The sequence below is a fragment of the Lethenteron reissneri genome, chromosome 24 (genome assembly GCF_015708825.2).
Source record: "Lethenteron reissneri isolate LAM-NWPU_2019-01 chromosome 24, ASM1570882v1, whole genome shotgun sequence".
Lineage (NCBI taxonomy): Eukaryota > Metazoa > Chordata > Hyperoartia > Petromyzontiformes > Petromyzontidae > Lethenteron > Lethenteron reissneri.
This window is the reverse complement of record NC_083802.1, coordinates 11,518,325-11,539,263: the sequence shown is the minus strand read 5'-3', so window position 1 is coordinate 11,539,263 and position 20,939 is coordinate 11,518,325. Positions and strand designations below refer to the sequence as shown.

At 43.2% G+C, this 20,939-nt stretch overlaps 1 protein-coding gene across 1 annotated transcript in view; it reads left to right on the top strand.

Moving 5' to 3' along the window:
• The window catches only part of EFL1 (elongation factor like GTPase 1), a 29,063-nt gene extending 13,423 nt beyond the window's left edge, over positions 1–15,640 (top strand). The window contains exons 13-24 of the mRNA XM_061558260.1: positions 491–651; positions 1,153–1,343; positions 3,212–3,347; positions 6,504–6,635; positions 7,753–7,900; positions 8,433–8,585; positions 9,625–9,832; positions 10,348–10,454; positions 10,616–10,733; positions 11,295–11,766; positions 12,290–12,474; positions 14,866–15,640. Of these exons, the coding sequence (XP_061414244.1) occupies positions 491–651; positions 1,153–1,343; positions 3,212–3,347; positions 6,504–6,635; positions 7,753–7,900; positions 8,433–8,585; positions 9,625–9,832; positions 10,348–10,454; positions 10,616–10,733; positions 11,295–11,766; positions 12,290–12,474; positions 14,866–15,054 (2,200 nt within the window). The 3' untranslated portion in view covers positions 15,055–15,640. The remainder of the gene's footprint in view (positions 1–490; positions 652–1,152; positions 1,344–3,211; positions 3,348–6,503; positions 6,636–7,752; positions 7,901–8,432; positions 8,586–9,624; positions 9,833–10,347; positions 10,455–10,615; positions 10,734–11,294; positions 11,767–12,289; positions 12,475–14,865) is intronic.
• The last annotated feature ends 5,299 nt before the right edge of the window (positions 15,641–20,939 follow it).

Below are 20,939 nucleotides of genomic sequence, written 5' to 3'. Positions count from 1 at the left end.
GCCACTTCGTTGAGCTATTATTTGTGGCCAGGTCGCTTCTGATAGAGCTATATAGCTCAGTGGTAAAATAAAATCGTTTATAGTTTACAGAAACCACACTCATTATGCCAATCTTATTGCATTGCTATTGCAGTAAAATACCACATCGCTTCTCCGACTCGCTGGGGACCGAGGTATGGGCTGATTTGTGAAAAGGTTGGATGCGTGAATATCTGTAGAAATGTACAGTTAAATTGTACGCAAATGTGTTACTGGACAAAAGGATCAAACTGTTTTAAAGATGTCAAAATACTTATTCCGTGTACATTTTTTGAATTTTTTTAACATGTATAGATAATAACTGCGACACCGTGCACAAATACTGCACTAGGTGTGTGTGGTTAATTGGTCAGGGCGGATATGTGATGTTCGGTTATGTGACGTTCCGTAGTTCTGTTTATTTTACTTGTTGACTGGTTTTGCTCATTGGCCATGTGCCGTGTGTCTTTAGACCTCTTACCCTGGAGGAGATGGTCCAGCGAAGGGAGCAGGCCAGGCAGAGGCACTTAAACAAACTCACCGGGCAGCAAACACAGACAGAGCCACCTGGCTCCAAGACAATCATGGGGTGCTCGGAAACAAGAGACAACCAAGAAGCCAGAAGTGACCAAGGTGATGATGACCGTTTAATCATAACCAGGGATACCCACCTGAGGTGCAGGACCTCATCTCGTGATCTTGATTTGTGGGGTCCGGCCAACTCCTCTTGAGTAAAATACACAGACAAGATTTGGCTGTGTTGTAATTTACGAAATTATATTTTTAGTCCATCATTCTATGAACCTTCTTCAGGCCCAATGTGTTTTTTTAGCAACAAATAAGCAGGCACGAACTGGATCATCAGTTACAACCTTGTGGTGGAACAAACTCTTCTCTGTATGATTATGTTATCACCCACAATCCACGATGGTAGCATGCGCCACATTTTGATCTCTTGTGAATTGTTTTGCACGTGGAAGTAAGCCAAAGTGCCCGGAGATAACTTGATGCATGCAAGGAGAGAATACTAAAATTTTGCACAGACTAGTCAAAAACCGTTCCTGTTGTACTGCTGCCCCCATACGGACGCAGCAACAACAAAATAGAAATTATCCTGCGGCCCCCCTATTCCAGGTGTCAACGAGAAACAGGAGACTGAGACGGTTCCATCAAGAGACCTGACTGAGCGGCCAGAGGAGGACACGGAGGCTTCAGATAGAGAGCACTTCGTCGCCTTTGCGCGGGTGTACAGCGGCACGGTGCGGAAGGGCCAGCGGCTCTACGTCCTGGGGCCCAAATATGACCCGGCAACGGCGCTAGAAAAGGTATGCACATTGCAGTGTCGCATTTCGTGGAAGGAAAAAGGGCAGCCCTGGAATTGCTTACGCGTGCCACCCGCTGGCAGAAGGGCCTCCACTTTAGGGAACACCATCAACATGGTATATTGCCAGTTTTTCACGCTCGTCACATAGGACAGTGTTAGAATGATAATTTTAAAAATACTTAATTACAAGGGTTCCAAAAACGATACATGTTGAATAATTTTGCCAAAAGCATATTTTTTGTTTCTACCTAAAACAGGGGTGGGGAACGTCTGGCCTGCGGGCCGTATAAGGCTCGCAAAATCATTTGGCAGTTACAGCCATCACATTAGGGGTGAGTTAATTAAATGTTTAACCAAATATAACAGGCTAATCTTTAATTTGATACTTTTGTATGGCCCGCGAATGATGTTATTAATGTCCAAATGGCCCTTTGCAGAAAAAAGGTTGCCCACCCCGGACCTAAAGGATACTCAAGACGGAAGAGTTTTCTGGTCCAAATCCACTGCTTTTTATTTAGACATACTCAGAATTTCAATTCTTGAGCTTTTAAGGAATTCTACCCAACTGTAAAAAATAATATATGTGCCGTCTTTATTTCTAAAGAAAGGCCATTGCCAGAAATTTTCGCTTGATATATTTTGGTTGCAAGATATTGCTAATGACAGTCCTGGTTGAGGGTCTTGATTTTTGCAGTGCTTATATATCCCCAGACTCGACTGTTATTGATATAGTAGCATAAATGTTACATTGCAACACTGTTTTATACTGTTATATTTTTTATTGACCAATATTAACGACCACATCAGAGAACACGTACAAACACGGTTAACATCGGCATATCAGGGGAGGGGAGGGGGGGTGCCTTCTGGGTAAGCTTTCCTCTTCAAACAGGAACCGGTTAAGGGTTGTACCAGGTTCATTTTCTTACCCAGGCATTAGATGGGGACCGGGGGGCAGGGGAGGGAGAGAAGGGGGACATTTTTTTATATTCATAATGTAATTATGTCTCCTTGAAGAGGTGCCTTATTTTTTTACTGAATCTAATTTGCTTAATTCATTGACAATTTAAGCTTAATTTGGGTGATCTGATGTTCCACATTAGTGAAATCGGTTCACAGTAATGCACGCCTTGTGTAGCGTGCAACGCCTAGCTTGGCATGTGGGAGATTTTACATTTAAATTTTACACGCCGGAAAATGGTCATTGGCAGCAGGTGGAGCTCTTGTATTACGTCTTGTGGACAGCAAATTCATGGCGTGACAGTTTCTTTGTTTGCGACATTGTACATTTTTGTAGCTGTAAAGTGCACAATTTTTTTTTTAAATATTTATACAAAACGAATGTAATCATAAATATAATTTTAAAAACAACCGCTGTTGTATTATACAACTCTTGAGTGACTCGTGGAGATAATGGTACACGTTTGAACACCGGGCCCCGACTGGGTTTGAATCATTCAGTCACTGGAGGAAAAAGAACAGCATCTCTTTTGTAGCAAGTTGAATTTCTCAGCACAGCCACTGCATAATGACTGCCTAAAATATTGCATTACCATTTGCTTTTTTCCCTTGAATCTGAATGACACAATTTCAAGGGCTAAATGTTTCTAGATCTAGTTACATATATACAGGCAAAGTATTAACCATTCATTTTACATAACTGATTAGAGACCAAAATAGCGCCGATGTAAGATAGACCATTGAAGGATGCTGGCGATGGAAATACCCTTGAAGGGTATTCTGTCTTGTTTATGAACGTTGTGTGCGAAGGTTATTTTTGTGTGCATTATTAATATGGGAGCACATCCGTGTTTACAGATTTGCTTGTGGTTCGTGTGTATGCGTGTCCCCTGCGCTGTTGTGTGCCAGTTGCCAGAAGGCCCAATCAGCGAAGCACTGCTGGTAGGGGTGCCCCACCTGGCCTGTGTGACAGTGGACAGCTTGTACCTGCTCATGGGCAGAGAGCTTGAGTCTCTTGATGAAGTCCCAGCTGGCAATGTGCTTGGTAAGATTCTTTATTTAGAAGAGGTGTGAATTATTCATCATTCTTTAATTTTCTATACTTGGCAAGCATATATACTTACTAACCCCCTCCAGATCAGAACCGCACAATTGACTTCTTTCATCCATTGTTGGAGCGGTGGACATTTCAGAATTCCGTTCAAATTGTATGCACTGGTTAAAAAGAAAATGAGACAGCCTTTATGGGATAAATGTAGCCTCTGTTCAATAATGTTGGTGTATATTACCGTCTTTTGTAAGCCTCTGGGCATTTACCTTGTGTTATCCTGCAGGAGGATAACGGAAAGTACAATAATACCCCACCATATTTTGCACTTGCATAACCTCTCTTGGCCCAGACAACTTCCACATATGTCACACATCCAGTGCAGCTGCAAAATGTTTTTTTTGTGTTACTTTTACCGTTAATAGTGGTTATTTCTATAAAAGGCAATGTGCATCATTGAATCGGCTGGGCGCCTATGGGACATCTAATGCACTGTTTGAAGATACAAAGCCAACATATCTGTGATCTGGAGTTTGAGCTGTAGGGTGGACAAGTAAAAAAAGGTTAGAAGCATTGCCTCCCCAGGTTACGAATATTTTTGTTCTGAGTGATTCAATGCCCCAATGGAGTCACTTGTGTTTTCTTAAGATTTTTAATTTAATTTATATTGATAATGCTCAAGTCTTGGCTTAGAATTTGGTTGATGTGGAAATGAATTAATCATTCCAAGCTACATTGGTGGCCAGGCTAAGTCAGAACTTAATATACCATCTGAGTTCACTTTTAAGTGGTGCTTGGGGCTGAGCTTTACTGTGTGAAAAATACAAAGGTTCTCTATCACAAATGGTAATAGAATCATGGTTGAGCTTATAAAAAGAGTGTGCACTTTACTCAAATTAAAAAAAATACTGACATTATTTTCCATCGGAGCATAAGGTGCCATTAAGTTCACTGATCAGTGTTGTGTCACAGTCACCATTCTGAACATATTTACTGGTGATGTTCGGCACGCTGGAAATCTAACTTAGTTGGCCAGTTGTATCGAGCATAGCGTGCAAAGCACTGTACCGCCATGGTATTTTGATTATGTGCATTATTATGAAAACATGGTGCATTTGCACCATCCATTTCATTGCACATTGTTGGTCAATAAAAATACCTTGTGCAAAGAAGCTTCAGTATGATTACACTTAACATTGGATGATTGCCTTTTTAACGTGTTTGGTTTAAAACGAAATACATCAAAGGGTGTTTGTATATTGCATCGAAAATAAATTACCCAGCTGCAGACCTAATTCATAAGAAATTCCACACATTTACACAAACGCTATAGTTTCACTCTCGCGAAGAATGCAAAGCATGATGTGGACTGCCAAAATGTGAGATGCTTTCCATAATTGATACGTGTGTATGAATAACTTCAAGCGTGTCACTGTTGGTAAGCTTCCTTAAATGTTGATGCAGCAGAAAAACACTGACTCTCACATTAGCTCAGTCGCGGGTATGCTTAATGTAATCAAGAAAATCTCAAGGCTTGCGAGTGCGAGTTACAAGCACGTGTATTGTGCAGGGCTGCAGCCCTGGTGGGGACGGGGGTTACGTTCGTGACCCGGACTTGACCGCCTCTGGAGAATACGCAGTGCGGCGATACAGTGAAAGCCACGGCACAGCGGAGCACCATATGCCGTGTGTTCTTGCCGAGTCTGGAATATAACCTGGCAGGCGCCCGTCCCTTGGGCACCTATTTGCGCCTGTAAGGGTCAGAATGGCACACGGGGGAGGTTAGCCGCGGATAAGCGTGACCATCGAGTGATACATTTGTGTATGTATTGTTTCATTAGCTGCCTGTTAGTGCTTGGAGCAGGCCACTGTTGGGCATATTGCTTAAACTACCCGGCTTATTTTGGTGAGCACCTATATTTAACATTCCAGATTTAATTACGTTGAGCAGTCTTAACAATACGACCCGACTCCGTATTGACCGTAACAATATAGTTTCTGCAAATGTCCAACATATTGCCGTTTTTAAAAAACTACGACAAACTTTCAGTCTGCACTCCGCATTATTGTAAATGCTACATCCGTGTTTAATTTCCAGCGTGCGTTGCTGTAATAATATTCGTATTTAAGCTTCCGTCGTGAATGCCAGTTAATTGATTATAAAGGGCACTTGATGCGCAGACCACCAGTGGCTGTTATGCAGGAGTGGCAGGGTCTGCAGGAAAGCTCATGCACTTTCTTTTAATTCCAAGAGTCACTGGGTTAAGCTGCAATCTTGGGAATAGGTGGGGGGGATGGGGCGTCTGTGCTTGGAGTCTTGAGCTTTCACGAAGCGTATACCTTCCTTAAGGGGCAGCTCCGTGCGGTTCTATCAAGGCCACGTGTAAACTTCTCGGGGTCCCTTCACGCGACGTTGCTTTGGTCACCCCACTCCCCATGAATTGAATGCCCAAGTTAAACCCGGTCACAATGTCAACCTGCCCAACGGTCGTCGCCGATTTCTCACTTTTAATGTGTTCGTCTCGTCGACGCGTTGCACGTGCGTTTGCGTTCGTTGAAAGGTGTACGCAAAACAATGTGTGGTTGAGTTCCATCGGTGATGTGAGAAAAGCATTCGAGTAGGAGTAGAAATTTTAATAAGTAGTTGAAAAGACTTGGGTGAGATTTAAAAATATGGTAGTTCTCCGCATGAAAACATTTGGCACGGGCACTTAAACCAATGTTGTCATAAGCTTACTGAGAACAAGCTTACTGAGAATAGTTTACAATTGGAAGCTATGAGTGGGCGTTGATGGAAAAAGTGTCAACGAAGCTGTTAATTATTTTGAGTGAGTGAGAAGACAAGCAAGCAACCAAAATACGATGCCAAGTGATTAGACAAATGAAGTGTTTAAAATCGCAACAAGAATGCAAGCATTCAGTTCTGAAAACATGTTTTGTTTTGCCTTACATATGATAGAGGATTTTATTAATAATTGTCTGAGTGAACACTGGTGGCATTGCAGGTTATCAAGAAAAATGTAAGATTTTATAAGTTACGTTTTTGTGGCATGGTGTTGTTCTGATGACCTTTTTGAGTCATCCAAAAATAACTGATGGAAACAAAAAAAAATACTTTTACATGACTTAGAACTGTGCCTTCGTCCTCCCAAGGAATCGGTGGACTGGAAAACCATGTTCTCAAGTCAGCCACCATCTCCAGCTGCTTGGCATGCCCTCCTTTCATCCCGCTCTACTTTGAGGCCGTCCCAATCATTCGCGTGGCTGTCGAACCCAAACACCCGAGTGAGTCGCCCACGATTGTATGTGTGTGTTTTATTTAATTATTGCGTGTACTTGGTTGTGTTCTCTAAATGTCACAGTGTCTGTTTATGGAACTGCCTATTTATTGCGCCTTAAAAGAGACTCCATTGGCATTGGTTTCAACAGAGACCGTGAACACTGTATCAATTCTTTGAAACGTCCTAAGTTCGTAAAAGATGGTGGTGGCTCGGAAAGGCCTTAATCCAACATTAGATGACAATGGCTGATGGTGATGAAAACAGAAATAATATATTTGGCTTATCTGGGCAGTGAAAATCATTTCCAGCAAGAAGGGGGGACAACATTTTCATTGATAGCTAGGCAGAGACCGCATTTTAGAGATCTATTCTTTTCAAGCACGTTGCCAAATAATTTTTCCAGCTGTGCCAAAACATTACAACCGCCCGATTTCTCCACTTTGGAGAAGGGTCATTACCTGAAACATGAGACGGCTCTGATTTTTTTCTGTTATAAGGCAGTAGTTGGGGGTGGAGTGGTGACGCAGGGTTCATAGTGCTATCCTGCGAACCCCGTGACCCGAGTTCATTGCCTAGCCACGGCTGACATCAGTGGTGAATGATATCTGAATCCGTTCTGGATGACCCCTTCACTAACCCCCACTGATCAGCGTTGTGATGTATTGTCACACCACACCCGTGACCAACACCGCCTCCACACAGCGGCGTATTAACAAATGGATGAGCATGGTGCATAATTTTACGAGCAAACTGTTAATGATGACCTTGGTGCAGTGTTTTTGCGCCTATGAAATTGTTACCGAATGTAACAGCCTCTTATTCTTTACCTTAATGAGGCGCAGCGTATTTCTTAGAAGAGGTGCGTGAGTGTGTAGCACATCCTGGCAGGTGCACACTGCATTTCAAAGATGACACAATGTCCCCGAAGTAGGTTTTATCTCCATAGGTGTCTTCAATGTCACGCTAGGCGGCTGCAAGTTTTGTTTTAAAATCTCGGATCTATACACATTCAACACCTGCACCGCTGATGGTGAAGTCTTGGATTTCTTTTTTTATTTACCATCGGCAGTAATGAATTGCATCGGCACCTCCGTGTCCCTTTTGTTCTTTTTTTGGCAAAGGTGAGATGCCGCTGCTGGTGAACGGCATGAAGCTGCTAAACCAGGCAGACCCCTGCGTGGAGGTGCTGATTCAGGAGACGGGGGAGCACGTTCTGGTTACAGCAGGGGAGGTTCACCTGCAGCGCTGCCTCGATGACTTGCGCCAGAGGTGTGAGATGAGCTAAAGAAGTAACATCGCCCCTCTCTGGCGTTTACCAATTTTTGTTCAGCATGATGTCCGATGTTTCGCTGCACTTGCTGGGAGCATCTTTCGGAACTTACTCCATTATTCAGCGAAACTTTGGACATGATGCCGAACATCATGCGGAACAACCCGATAACATGTCGCGCGGAGAGCCAACACAGCGCTTCTATGAAAACGTACAGAGTAATAAAATCACCGCTGCTTATGAATTCACATTTCAAAGATTCCATTTCCATTAAAAATGAATGCGTTAAATCTCCAATGCAAATCAGCTTCGCACATAACTCAACGATATTTCATTCTACGCTTGTGCATGGCGCCATTTATGCCCATTGCTGCAACCCGCATTGGCCGTTTATACTAACGAAGCAGAACGCAAATTAACTTTCATGCATCGCTGTCAATCACTGTAACTGGCTGACATCAGTGCTCGTGGTGCACCGACGGGCGAGTGTATAAATGGTCATTTAATGACGTTTGCCTTTACGCCTCGCAGGTTCGCCAGAATCCAGATCAATGTGTCCGACCCCATAATCCCGTTTCGCGAGACGATCATTCGTCGTCCAAAGGTGGACATGGTGAACGAGGAGATCGGGCAGCAGCGCGTGTCGGTCATCCACCAGAAGCAGAGACAAGACCAGGGCGCCAGGTGCCCGCTGTGTCCCCTGTGTGGCGTGGCACGTCGCTCATTTATTTCACGTCCGTCAGAATCTACTGTGTTTTTTTTTAAGCTAGTGTCTTGTTTACGTGAAATGCGTTTGTTGTTTTTTTTTATCACGTTGTTAGTTGATATGGCCTCCTTGAAGGCCCTATGTGCACAATTCGATGAGCCGAGCTGCAGGTGACGAAAGTTATTCTGGGGGGAAGAGAAAACAAAACGGCCAATGTTTTGTTTTCTTCTTATTTCAGACCTTTTAATGAAGACATTCAAGGTGAAATAGTTAGCTCTGTGCTTGCTAATATTGTTGCCTTGGATAAATATTAGGTTCTCCAGAACGGAGATCAATGTATAATGCCTTTCATGAATATTAGTTGAAAGGGAAAGGTGGGGCCTTGCTGTTTGTTGCTCATTCCACTTCTGCTGGATTGGCCTCCACTAGATGGATTGTCTAAAGAGCCTCTCTAAACGTAATTTTTGCCGACTTTTCCACAGTGGCTAGACATCTTTGAGGAGGTGGTAGCACCTACACTTTACTCCACCACATGCAACGTGGTGATCAACTTACTTTGATCTTCCATTCATATTGCTGGGTTAAAATCTAAAGTAGGATTAACAATTTTTTTTTTTACATTCTAGTCAAACATACATTGGTCACAGAACTCTTAGGCAAACGAGTAATTGAGGAGTGTGTTGCGGTGTATTTCTGCAGTTGTCCAGCTCTGTTTTCTGACCATGTTAAACGTAGCTCATTTAGAACAAAGACGGTCACTGCATCGCGCGCTTTCAGGTGTGCTTCTGCGGCCTTGTGGAATGCTCTTTTTATGTTCGGAAGCCATTGGAGGCTATGTACTTTTAAATCTCGATTGAAAACTCATTTCTTTAGGATGGATTTTGCGTTTAGTTTGTGGTCCTTCCCCCACATCTCTGATTAGCGCGGATGGCTACGTACGGTGCGAAAGAAGTTCAACAGACATACAGACATTTGTGTTGTTGAACGCGTTGTTGGATGTTTGTCCTGTGACGGCAGGATCCCGGAAGATGTGCACGTGAGCGCGGACGGGCTGGTGCTGATGCACACTCCCAGACGGCAGTGCGCCATCGCCATTCGAGCCACCCCTCTGCCAGAGGGCATCACGCAACTGCTGGAAAAGCACGGAGACCTAATTCGCACCATGGAGAATTTCAACATGGCTCTTAAGGAGGGCCAAGATATGACGGCTTGGCAGATCAAGGAGGTGGGCTGGAGCTGACCGTTATGTTTGTTAGCCTACTTGGCGAGTCGTGTTGAAATGAAGCTTTGACTCATGGATCAATAACAGTTATTAAAATCGCGGTACATGCAGCGTATAACGTACGTTAGAATAAATGTTGTTACCACTGTGTGGGTTTTTTGCGCTTGCGCTGTGTAGCTCTCGAACCTTTCGTTGGCCATGACCCTCCGACCTTTCACTCCACTTGCTGGGAGTTTCTTCAGACACTCGATTGTGAATGCTATTTTAATAGTATGCGTTGCATTTAGTGGTGACACATCCCTCCCTGCATCCACTAGATGAGCTAAAATTCACTGCGATATTAAACGAAAAGATTATCTGGGGAGTTGCAACTCTGAATCGCCATGAAATGTGTTGAATCACCAAGGCATGGATTGTTCTACTCTCTTGAGGACAATGTTAATATTGAAGTCAATCGTTGATGAAAGAGAGTGATTCATATTCATGTAAATGAGTTAATCTTGTCATTCTTTTTGCAGAGTATTTTGCTGGCAATTCGAGATTTTAAGAAGCAACTTGAAGATAATTTTCGTGGACTGAAATGGAAAAATGCAGTTAATCAAATCTGGTCATTTGGACCAAGAAGGTATGTTTTGTTTTAACTTTGAATTACAGGTAATTTGTTCTTGAACTGAATCATTACAAATACAAACCTGTAAGAATTAACAAGTATCCATTCTGATAAGTATAATATGGAAAGTAGTCCAATATCATGTTAAGACGTTCATTGTTGGTGTTGCTCTGTAGGTATGGACCAAACCTTTTGTTAAACCGTATCAGCGGGTACCAACGACCGTCTGTCTGGCAATGTATTGAAGGGAAACCAGAAGATTTTCATTCCTACGGAGAGTACGACAGTAGCCTGGTAAGGCTCTATTTTTTTGTGTTTTCCAACGAAGGTTAAATAGCATTGTGTCTATCGTGGAGGTGATATCTCGTGTAGATCAATTTTAATATAAAGATTTGCTGCTTTGGGGGACTTAAACCTGCAGAACAGTGGCGAAATTGATCAATTTAAAAAACCGTTGGCCAAAATATGGCGATTGAAACCAGCACTTAGGATAAGCCTTGTTGGCCAAGGCAATGACGTCACGCATCATGTGCTCGCCTCCCCTCTCAATGACCCCATTACGTGCGACGTTATCTCGCAACGTCGCACATCATGCACCGTGTGACGACGTCATCTCGTGCGGGCTCGGAAGGTAACATAATTATCGCTAAATCAACACCTTGGAAAACAAATGTTGGAAAGCATTACAGAATCCATAGACACGCTTAATATTTCTTATTGGATTTTTTCTTAATCGTTTGCTGGTAATTTATTTGGGTGTATTTTTAGGGCTTATGTTATGCCCTCCTTTTATAATGCGTGGCAAGTATCCGTCTCTCTGAACGATACGAACGGCTCCACTGTCACGTGCTGCAGGCGAGCGGCTTCCAGCTGGCCTCTCTCGCCGGACCCATGTGCGAAGAGCCGATGATGGGCGTCTGCTTTGAGGTCGAGAGATGCGAACCGGGCTCTGTGGCAGGTTCAGACCGAGAGCGGCACGGCGGCACCGCTGAGGCTCACGCGAAGGCGCTGCAAAGCGAGAAGAAGAGCGAACGGGCAGGATCGCCCAGCAGCGGCCATAGGGAGCCACCAACTAATGCGTCGCACGAAGCTGGCGACAAAAAAACTGCCGAGCTGGGCAAAAAAGAGGAAACGAAAGATGATTGCAATTCGTGCACGGACAGGCCTTCAAGCGGCAGAGTGAACGCTAGTGACAGTTATGGCTCTTTCACTGGACAGCTTATTTCCACCATGAAGGAAGCGTGTCGGTACGCATTCCAGGCCAAGCCGCAGCGCCTTATGGCTGCCATGTACACCTGTGAAATACACGCGACCGCTGAGGTGCTAGGTAAGCAACGTGGGGAAAAAAGTATCGCATACGTTCTGATCTCGTACTACTGTGTAGGTTTTTTCGTCATTGTGCTGTACAGCTCTCCGATGTGTTTTCTGGGTTGCACCGCATATTGTTAGGGGGATGATATTCAACGTTTCAATCCACGTACTGGGAATCTCTTCAGTTGCTGAAAAATGCGGTTCAACCCGAAATAACATCGGAGAGCTTTTTGTGATCTCTTGCCCTGCTGGGAGGTACTGCTGTCATCACACCTTGCTGACAATGATAGGTCACTCGACCTATCATTTCATGTTCAATAAAACGAGTGCCACTTTTGGGAAGTAAACAATGATCATTCTGTTTTGTTTTGTTGTTATCTTTCACTCCTTTCAATGAAGAAATGAAGGTTCAAAGGGTTAGTTCTGTAATATAGGTTAACCAGAATCGTCATCAATGTGCAATGCCTTTAATACATCATAGTAAGCATTTTATTTTAATGTAAATCTGCTCTGTGCCCACACACACGCGCGCGTGCCAGGCCGGGTTTATGGCGTGCTGTCGAAGCGCGAGGGCCGCGTTCTGCAGGAGGAGATGAAGGAAGGCACGGACATCTTTATCATCAAGGCCGTGCTTCCCGTCGCCGAGAGCTTTGGCTTCGCCGAGGAGATCCGCAAGAGAACCAGTGGCCTCGCCAGCCCGCAGCTCATATTCAGCCACTGGGAGGTAAATTGCACCGTTAATGTAATAGCAGGAATGGTGCCGGAGTGTAATGGTTAGCAGACTGCAATTGCAAATCCAGAGAGGTCTACGGGTCTGTTCCCTCTCCAAGCACGTCAGTTAAAACAGCGGGCCGCGTCTCTTAAATTCCCCCGCCTGCTATAGTCAACGGTATAAATAGGTATGCCGCAGCTGGTCGATCGGCAGGTTGCAATATGGTGGGGATATATTGTGGGTACTCCCACCTCTGGCCAGTGTGGAAGAGTAGACCAAATAGCCTCTAGAGGGGGGCTCTTGAGAGCTGCTTCTCGTGGGAGCCCCAAGCAATTACTCGGGCTGCACCTTTATTATAACAGCCAAGGAGTTTTTGCCCATTTGACAATGCCGGCTATAATGAAAGCCAAAATAGTTCAATGAAGAATAAATGTTCAAGCAGCGAGTGAATTAAAATCGTGACCTTAAAGGGGCACAGAAGGTAATATAAATAGTGTTTGAAGTTGTTTAACTACATGCATTTTCATGAAAAAATATATCCCTGGAAGGTCCTAAGGTCAAACGATCAATTGTCTAATATCGGGAGGGTTATTTTAATTCCAACGAGACCACACGTGTCAATAATCATTTAGGTTAACGTAGTAAAAGCTTGCTCGCCGACGTTTCTGCTAAGACTTGTGTGTGTACTTATTGTTATCAAAGGTAGTTTTATATCATAGTCATACAGTTAATTATAATTCACAAGACCTCTGTCAGGCTACGACTTAATGAAGGACTACCCACACCTTTCCAGACATGACTGTTTGGCCATACCAAGCTGGTCACAGTACAGGTTGGGTGTTGCAGGACCATTATTTTAATATCACTAGCCGGGAATAAAACTCCGGTGGTTGGCGTTCATGAAGCAGTGTGATATAACCTTTTTGCCACCGCTTCACCCCAGATTTGTACAGCTTCGTGTAAGTTTGGTCGCTTACATATTTTTACGTTTTCCAAAACTTTCCAAAATCACTCGGTCTCATTATACACCATAGGTCTGGACCCTGTTGTTATTTTATGAATGTATGCGATTCCTAAGATCTTTAATTCCAGATTGAACAGCTTCAACCGTGTGCTTCCAGCAAGTTAATGCAATGTATAAAAGTAGTGAAGCCTGCCTGCATCAATGAGAAATCTTGAAAGTGTTTACAGTATTTTCACCGATGACAGGGAGTTTACAAGCATGTAAGCATTCTTTAAATAGCAGGTTGTCTGGACGCCTGAGTAATGGTGATTGCAAGGTGCTATGTGTCTGCCACTCAGGAAAGGGCCCGTTGCATTGATACTTAATGATTGTAAACTGCTGCCATATGTCATATAATTAGAGTGGGGTCAAGAGTCAGGAGGATGTATGACCTGGGAAAAGGTCACAGAGAGTAGAGCGCTGGTCAATAGCGTATCAAAGGATGAATGTCTCGTCAAAAGCATGTGCCTTAATGCGCAACACTGCTTTTTTGGCGCTTAAAGAAAACCCATTGTAAGTGGTTTATTTAAACAATGATTTATGGCACAATTCAATTATGAAATATACGCAGTCCTAAATTGCATCACTGTCTGATTACAGAGTCAATGGAATTACATTTAAAAAATGAGGGAAAAAGGCTATGCTGGTGCATCTGCTTCAGACAATTGAGTCATTCATGTTCTCGTAACTTTAGACTCTTCAACTTTGGCAAACGTAAAAGTATTTTGTGTTTGAATATGAAAATATCGTGGGCAAATGTAGACACATTTTCCTCAGTTTGTACATTATCGTAAGCATTAAAATAAGGAATCAGAATCTTGGGATATGGCCACATTAGAACATTATAGTGCCTTACAATATATGTGTATACATTTAATTAAATATATCACGTCTTCTTTTGGCTACACAGCTTCGGCTTTTATTTAAAATAAAATATCCTTTTCTAGGCTTGCAGGATCCCCTCCTAATCCTTGAGCACCGCAGCTTTTTGTTTGCACCTCCGAACATGCGCACGTTCATGTGTGCGCGCTTGTTGTTACCCTTGCACTGGGAGCGGTGGCGTAGCGGTGAGCGCATTGCTTCTACGAACACAGCAACCTAGGTTTTCATTTTTCGCTCACGACTAACCAGTTACATTTCTGCGCACGGCCAATCTCGGTGACAAATATTCAGACCGATCCTGGGGCTCCCCTAGGTCGACTTAGCCTTAAATGAGTTTACCTGGTACGACGTGAAAACATCTGCGTTGGGGAGATGAAGACGGCCGGGAGTTTTGATTGGCCACTCTGCCCCCCATATTCGCCGTGACGGCCTTCATATGCGTTCGCCAATCGCGCTTGCCCCAGCGGTCCTTTGTTAAGGGCCATCTTGGGTTCTTTGCCCCCTTTGTCCCTGTGAAGGTGATTTCCAGCGACCCGCTGTGGGTGCCCACCACGGAGGAGGAGTACGCTCACTTTGGCGAGAGGGCCGACTCTGAGAGCAAGGCGCGACAGTACATGCGGGCCGTGCGCAAGCGAAAGGGGCTGCACGTGGAGGAGCAGGTTGTGGAACACGGAGAGAAGCAGCGTACACTCGGCAAGAACAAATGAGAGGTTTTTCTGTTGTTGTTGTTGTTGGGATTGCTGACAGGTCGGCCGACTTCATTTGGAACTCAAATTCCAGGTTTTGCAGAGGATCGAGGTAGCTTCTCGGTGCATTTACCAGTTTACAGTCAAAACGCAAGGGCTTTATTTTCATAATATTAAAGGTATCGGTGGTAAAACAAAACTCGTAAGGTTGGGCATTTTTTTGTGGTTGAGGTTTTTTACACATACGTATTTGTGATAAAATGCCTTATTTGTTTTGGTTTGTATTTTAATGTACATTTCATTATTATATTATCTTTTGCTGCCTTCAGTAATGGGTGTATAAATATTTGATGACAAAGATATTTCCCTGCTATTTTATTGTGGAAGAATAAACATTGCTCAAGTAAACGTTTAGTTGAGATGAAAAAAAAACACTGATTTTGCATTATGAATATTTATTTAATGTTTATGCCATCTTTTGAAAATTAGCATTTATAATGCTAACTTAAAAAAAAGTTACGGATCGCTTCGAGCCTTTGAAAAGTTTCTTGGAGAATGTAATTTTGCTAATTGGAAAAATTAATAAAAATTACGGCAAAGAGCCTTGCGAACGATGTCCTGAGAGTTTTTATTGCACTTTTGTTAATATGCTAAACCTTCAATTAACTGCACCTCAATTAATCACAGACATGATCGTCTGCGCTCGTGCACCATTAAATGCAGTTTTATTTATGGACCCGGGGTGGGAGGGTGATACTCATGTTTTTGTAATTTAATCACTGCCCTGACTCGTACCCAAACCCCACATCCTCTCCCGCTTGCCTCCGTGCACCCCTCCCTCATTCCTACCCTCACTAAATCGGTTAGTCTTATTAATAATAATGTTGGGTTAGCCACAAAATTGATAATTTGCTCAGGAAACGACCCCCTCAGCCGATGTGATCAATTGAGAATTTGTTGTTGAACCTGGTTCAACGGCGTTTAAGACTCGTCGCACAGTTAAGCGACGTAACAGGTCTGTCATTACCTGTTGCTATTTTGCCCTCGTTACAAAAATGCATAGATACCCCTAATGACTCAAATTATTATTTAGAACACCGAGGCCAAAAGGCTAGAGATTTTTTTTTTACACATCTGTTAATAATTACAACGCACATTTACGGTGCCCTGTTTCATATCAGAGAGCGGCAATTATTTTTGGCAGTTTGTAATTCTCTCATAATGGTTGACCTGTGTTTTTAACTAGGCCTTTGCCAGGGCAATATAAATAACTTGAGGTTATATACTAAAAGTTCACTTACAGCCCATTTTCCTTGGGTCACGGAGCTGCTGCTGTAGCTGGCTTGCTGCTGCTGCAGCTGGCTTCATGCTGCTGCTTTCAGTCTCACGAGAGCCCGCATTAAGTTGGAGAGGAAAAGCATTTCGTTGAACTGCTTTCCCTTGACACCGCTGAACACGTCCACATGGATATTTGCTGACCCTTTGACATTAAATTTTTCGTGACATTTTTTTTCATTTATATATTTTTTGGCTTTGTAACCTGACACTGGAAGCTTCACCGTGTGGGCTCATAGGATGCTGCTTTTCTAACAAACAGGAAAAAGACACTCAGTGCTTCCTCAATCAGATAAAAGTACTCCCGTCTGCCGAAAATTTTAAGGGTGCAGGTCAAAGGCCATTGTAGATTAGTGACCCAGTAAAGGGTCATCAAAGGTTGACTTGTTGTAAGATGCTGCGAAAGAAGATTCAGCCCAGCAACTAAAATGCAAGAGGGTCCATTGTTCAATTATCTGTGCACGGAATGCTAGGTGGCTCAATTAAGTAGATGGCATTGATGCTAGCCAAAGGTCACCCTTACTACGCAGTATATTATTGGGAAGTGAGATTGTTCGGTGTGACTAGAGCAATTTGGTTAATAATTAAAATGTAGTTTATAACTCCGTAAGCGTGTGACGTGCATGACTAAATGCTCATGATCCAAAGTGTCACAAGGTGCGGCTTTGTAGATTATGCTGCTCATTGCGAAAGTGATGTTTCATTGACTTTGGCTGATACATAATCTGGTGGGTTGTTTTGGATGGTGCATTAGGTTGGAGAGTCATTGTTAATGGCAGATTCTTGTAAAAAAAATTAGTGCTGCTGTTTTTGCAAGTATATTTTTCAGAAATATAGAGCTCATATCGATGCTTCAACAAAATTATGCGCTTTTAGCAATCTCGTAACGCAGCCTTGTATTCTTCCACTGTTTTCATTTCGCCACTAAATTACAATATCAGAAGTACTGCTCTTCAGATATTGTGTTTTGCCAAACACAATAGTTCTATTCACAATATGACATTACAAGACATGGATTTTTTTTTTCACGGAAAAATAAACCTCCAAAGAAATTACGTGGAACTCTTTTATAGGCATGAAATTGCAAAAATTTGTTGCAGGCACGCCGCCTCCTAATTGAAGTAGAATTTGGCAACCGATGTTTTAATCACCCGCTGGCTGGGTTTTTTTTTTGACCACACAGGTTAATGTTTAATTTTTTGAGGCACCTTGAAATTGGCGCATTAAATGCTGTGCCTTGTGTGTGTGACCTGATGTGGCTGCGCGAGCCTCCCCCCTCCTCCTCCCGAGCTGAATGGTCTCGGTTGTGGGTCCCGTGCATGGCTTCTCGCGAAACGTGTGCAGCCGTCATCCAAATGGGGGGTGGGAGGGGGGGGGTTCAGCTGTTCCACGGCCTCTCCTGGGAGCAACGATAGCCTTCAAGCTTTCGTTCTCCACAAGGGAGGGGGGAATGAGAGGGGCTGTTTTGCTAACAATTAGCCGTAGCCCGCCGTGATTTTAGCCTGCGCGCGCATTGAAAGGTGGCAGACCAGCGGCGAGGAATGCATTCACGTGAACGTTCGGGCGGTCGTCTGGCGGCGGGTCTGTATTAAACACGATGGGATTTTTTTCCCCTTCATATATATGTGTGTAACGTTCACCCCGAAGATGTTGATCGAGCAATTGAATAAAAAATGACTGATTGGGAACATCTTGACATTGTCCCGGGCACGGTTATTTTTTTTTTTATAGGCTGTAGCAACTTGTTAGCTTGAAGAACGGCTCGTTAGAGATTTAGTATTACTATTCCCTGCAAGCTCTTAACAGTTAACATGCTTTTTCTTCAGTTGCGCATAAAGACGTAAAACCTCTCCCCCCCCCATAACCACCACCCTCTTTGGTTTAAGAGCAACGTTGAATGGATGTCCAGTGTGTTACAGTGGCTCCGGGCATAAATGCGGTGTGTAAGTATTATGATGTCTGACACATTGCATCCTGCGAGCAATCAGTCGCGTACATTTTTTTCCAGGCCCCCTCAAATTTTTTTTTCGACGCAGCGGCTGTGTCTTTGTTTAGGTGTAACCTTATATAACTTCAACATGTGACTCTCATTAAGTGAACTGTGGTGTACTAAAATACCAAAGGTGGCTATTAAAAAAAATCCTCTGCTGTATGTTTTAATTGCAATGCTACAGGTATTGAATTACGCTAAAACAAGGAGATACAATTTCATGGCAACTGAGGGAGTAGTATGTAATGTTTTTTGTTCTTTTCATGTTACATTTTTTTAAATACTTCATACAGTAATACAATTCATCATATAAGCCTACTGCTTATGTAGTGGCGTATTTTGGTTGAATAAAATAAACACGATACATTTCATTAGGTAATTTGATGTAAATTTATGAAATATGAACGAAAATGCATTTCACTGATATTCGCCATTCTTTAGGCTCTGAAAACCACGCTTTGCAAACAGCGCTGTTGAACGTATAAATTCTGCGTAAGAATCCGCTTTGTCCTCTGAAATGTTGAATGCATTTACAACACCCCCTTTTTCTTATGAGAAATGTCCAGTACGTTGGTGAGGACTGGAGCATGTAATTTTTGAAAGTTACACAAGAGGTCAATGTTGAGCCAACTCTTCGATGCTCCACCACTTCAGCGTGTGAGAGATTTTTTTTTGCGTGGTTTTGATGTTCTTGCACTGGCTAGACTTACAACGAATCACCCCATGGTTCTCATTTTAAACCTGGTTAGGCATCGGTTGCAGGAACCCTCGATGCACACCTATTTTATCAGAGGTACGAAAAAGAGGCGGTGTAACACCTCGCACAAATAATTGTACATGCGTGCATATGCATGGTCAGCTTTGCTTATTTTGGAACTTGTGTCTAAAACCTTTTGGCCAGTCTACACTGTCACATGCACTATACAATTATCTTTTTTTGTCGAGCATTTGCAATGGCTGGACGAAGCAGACCGAGACATCCTTTAATCTGAAACATCCTACTCAAAACAGCTTGCTGTCTGTAATGCTGCCAAGAACAACCATTCAAAGGCAGGACTCGTACTGCGACCCGTACAGCTTAAATTACTTTTGCAGAACTTGACACACTTGCTTGCCCTTTTTACAGTTTAGATTATTTGATGGGAAACTGGCTGCTTTTAATAGTGAACTTTTCACGTGCCAAAAAAGTGTATATTTATTTTTGCTCCTTTTCACAGACATGATAATTGCTATAAAAAATTAATGCTATTGCTACATTTCCACCGATGTGATTGAGTTGAACTTTCTCGGTAACGTGGCCTCTCGTGAAGTTGACTCCATTTTGCGTGATTAATACTACGTCTCTGTTAGTTGTGGCCGATTAGGCCATTAACTGAGACATTGACGTGAAATGAACAACCGTTGCGTATTTTTTGGGGGCCTTCGCGAATTATTTTCACGATCATCTTTGATTAAACTGCCGTACGTAAATATTGAGTGCATGCCCTAATTACGTTGGATTATGCATTACGGCTGCGTTGACTTTCTGTCACCCCCCCCCGTAAGAAGATGACTGGAATCATCCACGATAACTAGCTGTCGCCGCGCAGGGCCACACAAACGACCCTTGTCTTTCCGACCTCCAGTGTAACCCCCTCTCGATTTGAAGCTTTCGTGACTGCTCTTGTAATCTCTCATTTACTTGATACAGCTGTCGTGGCTGTGACGGTTCCACCTGAAGACGGAAGCTTGTGTTGCCTCCGAAACGTCGTGATTTTTATTTTTTATTTTATTTTACTTTTATTAATTTTAATTTTTTTACCTACGTGACTTTACCGAAAAAACCTAAGAATATAACCCCCTCTCGACAGAGAGAGAGAGAGCCGTCAGCCCCGCTTTCGCGGCACGCACGTTCCGTTTGGATTGTTGATGACAGAGCACGGACCTGAATGTTACAGCTGGCGCACCGCCCAATGTGCAGTCATTTATATTTTTGATTTGGGCCACAACGAGAATATGATGAATTTGGGAAATACGGAGTTGGGGAGGATGTGACACTGCGAAGGCTTAAATTACGTGGTTTCGGGTCGGAAATTGACGGTCGGCTACAAGGTTTTGTCATTCACACTCTTGAATGTCGCACCTCGGATGTAACAATGCAAACGTCCATTTTCGTTCATTGCCATCATCGCATTTATGGGGAACGTTTTTCTTCTTCTTTTTGGATCCGAACTTAACCCTGTGGGTTGTTAATGTTTGCAGTGGTAATGTGGAATTTGTTGTGTCGTCTGCAGTAGTGAGTTCCACTTCTTAATGTCAGCGGCGAGCCTGATGAACAAGCAACAAATCCTGTAATCGCACATGAAAATTTCACCAAGTCTACGGTACATGTTTCAACCATCTTGTTCATAAAAGGCATAATAGCTGTGTGAGGTTGTCCACGGATCTGGCATTCCCTTTGTGGAAGCATTTTGGCCGTGCAGGAAGTACAGATTAGGTTTAATTTTCTATAACTATAGCCGTGCATTTCCAACCGTATTCAAAGTTAATACGTTCAAATACACTGGGACCACATGGGTTCATGAAACAAGTCTTCCAGCTC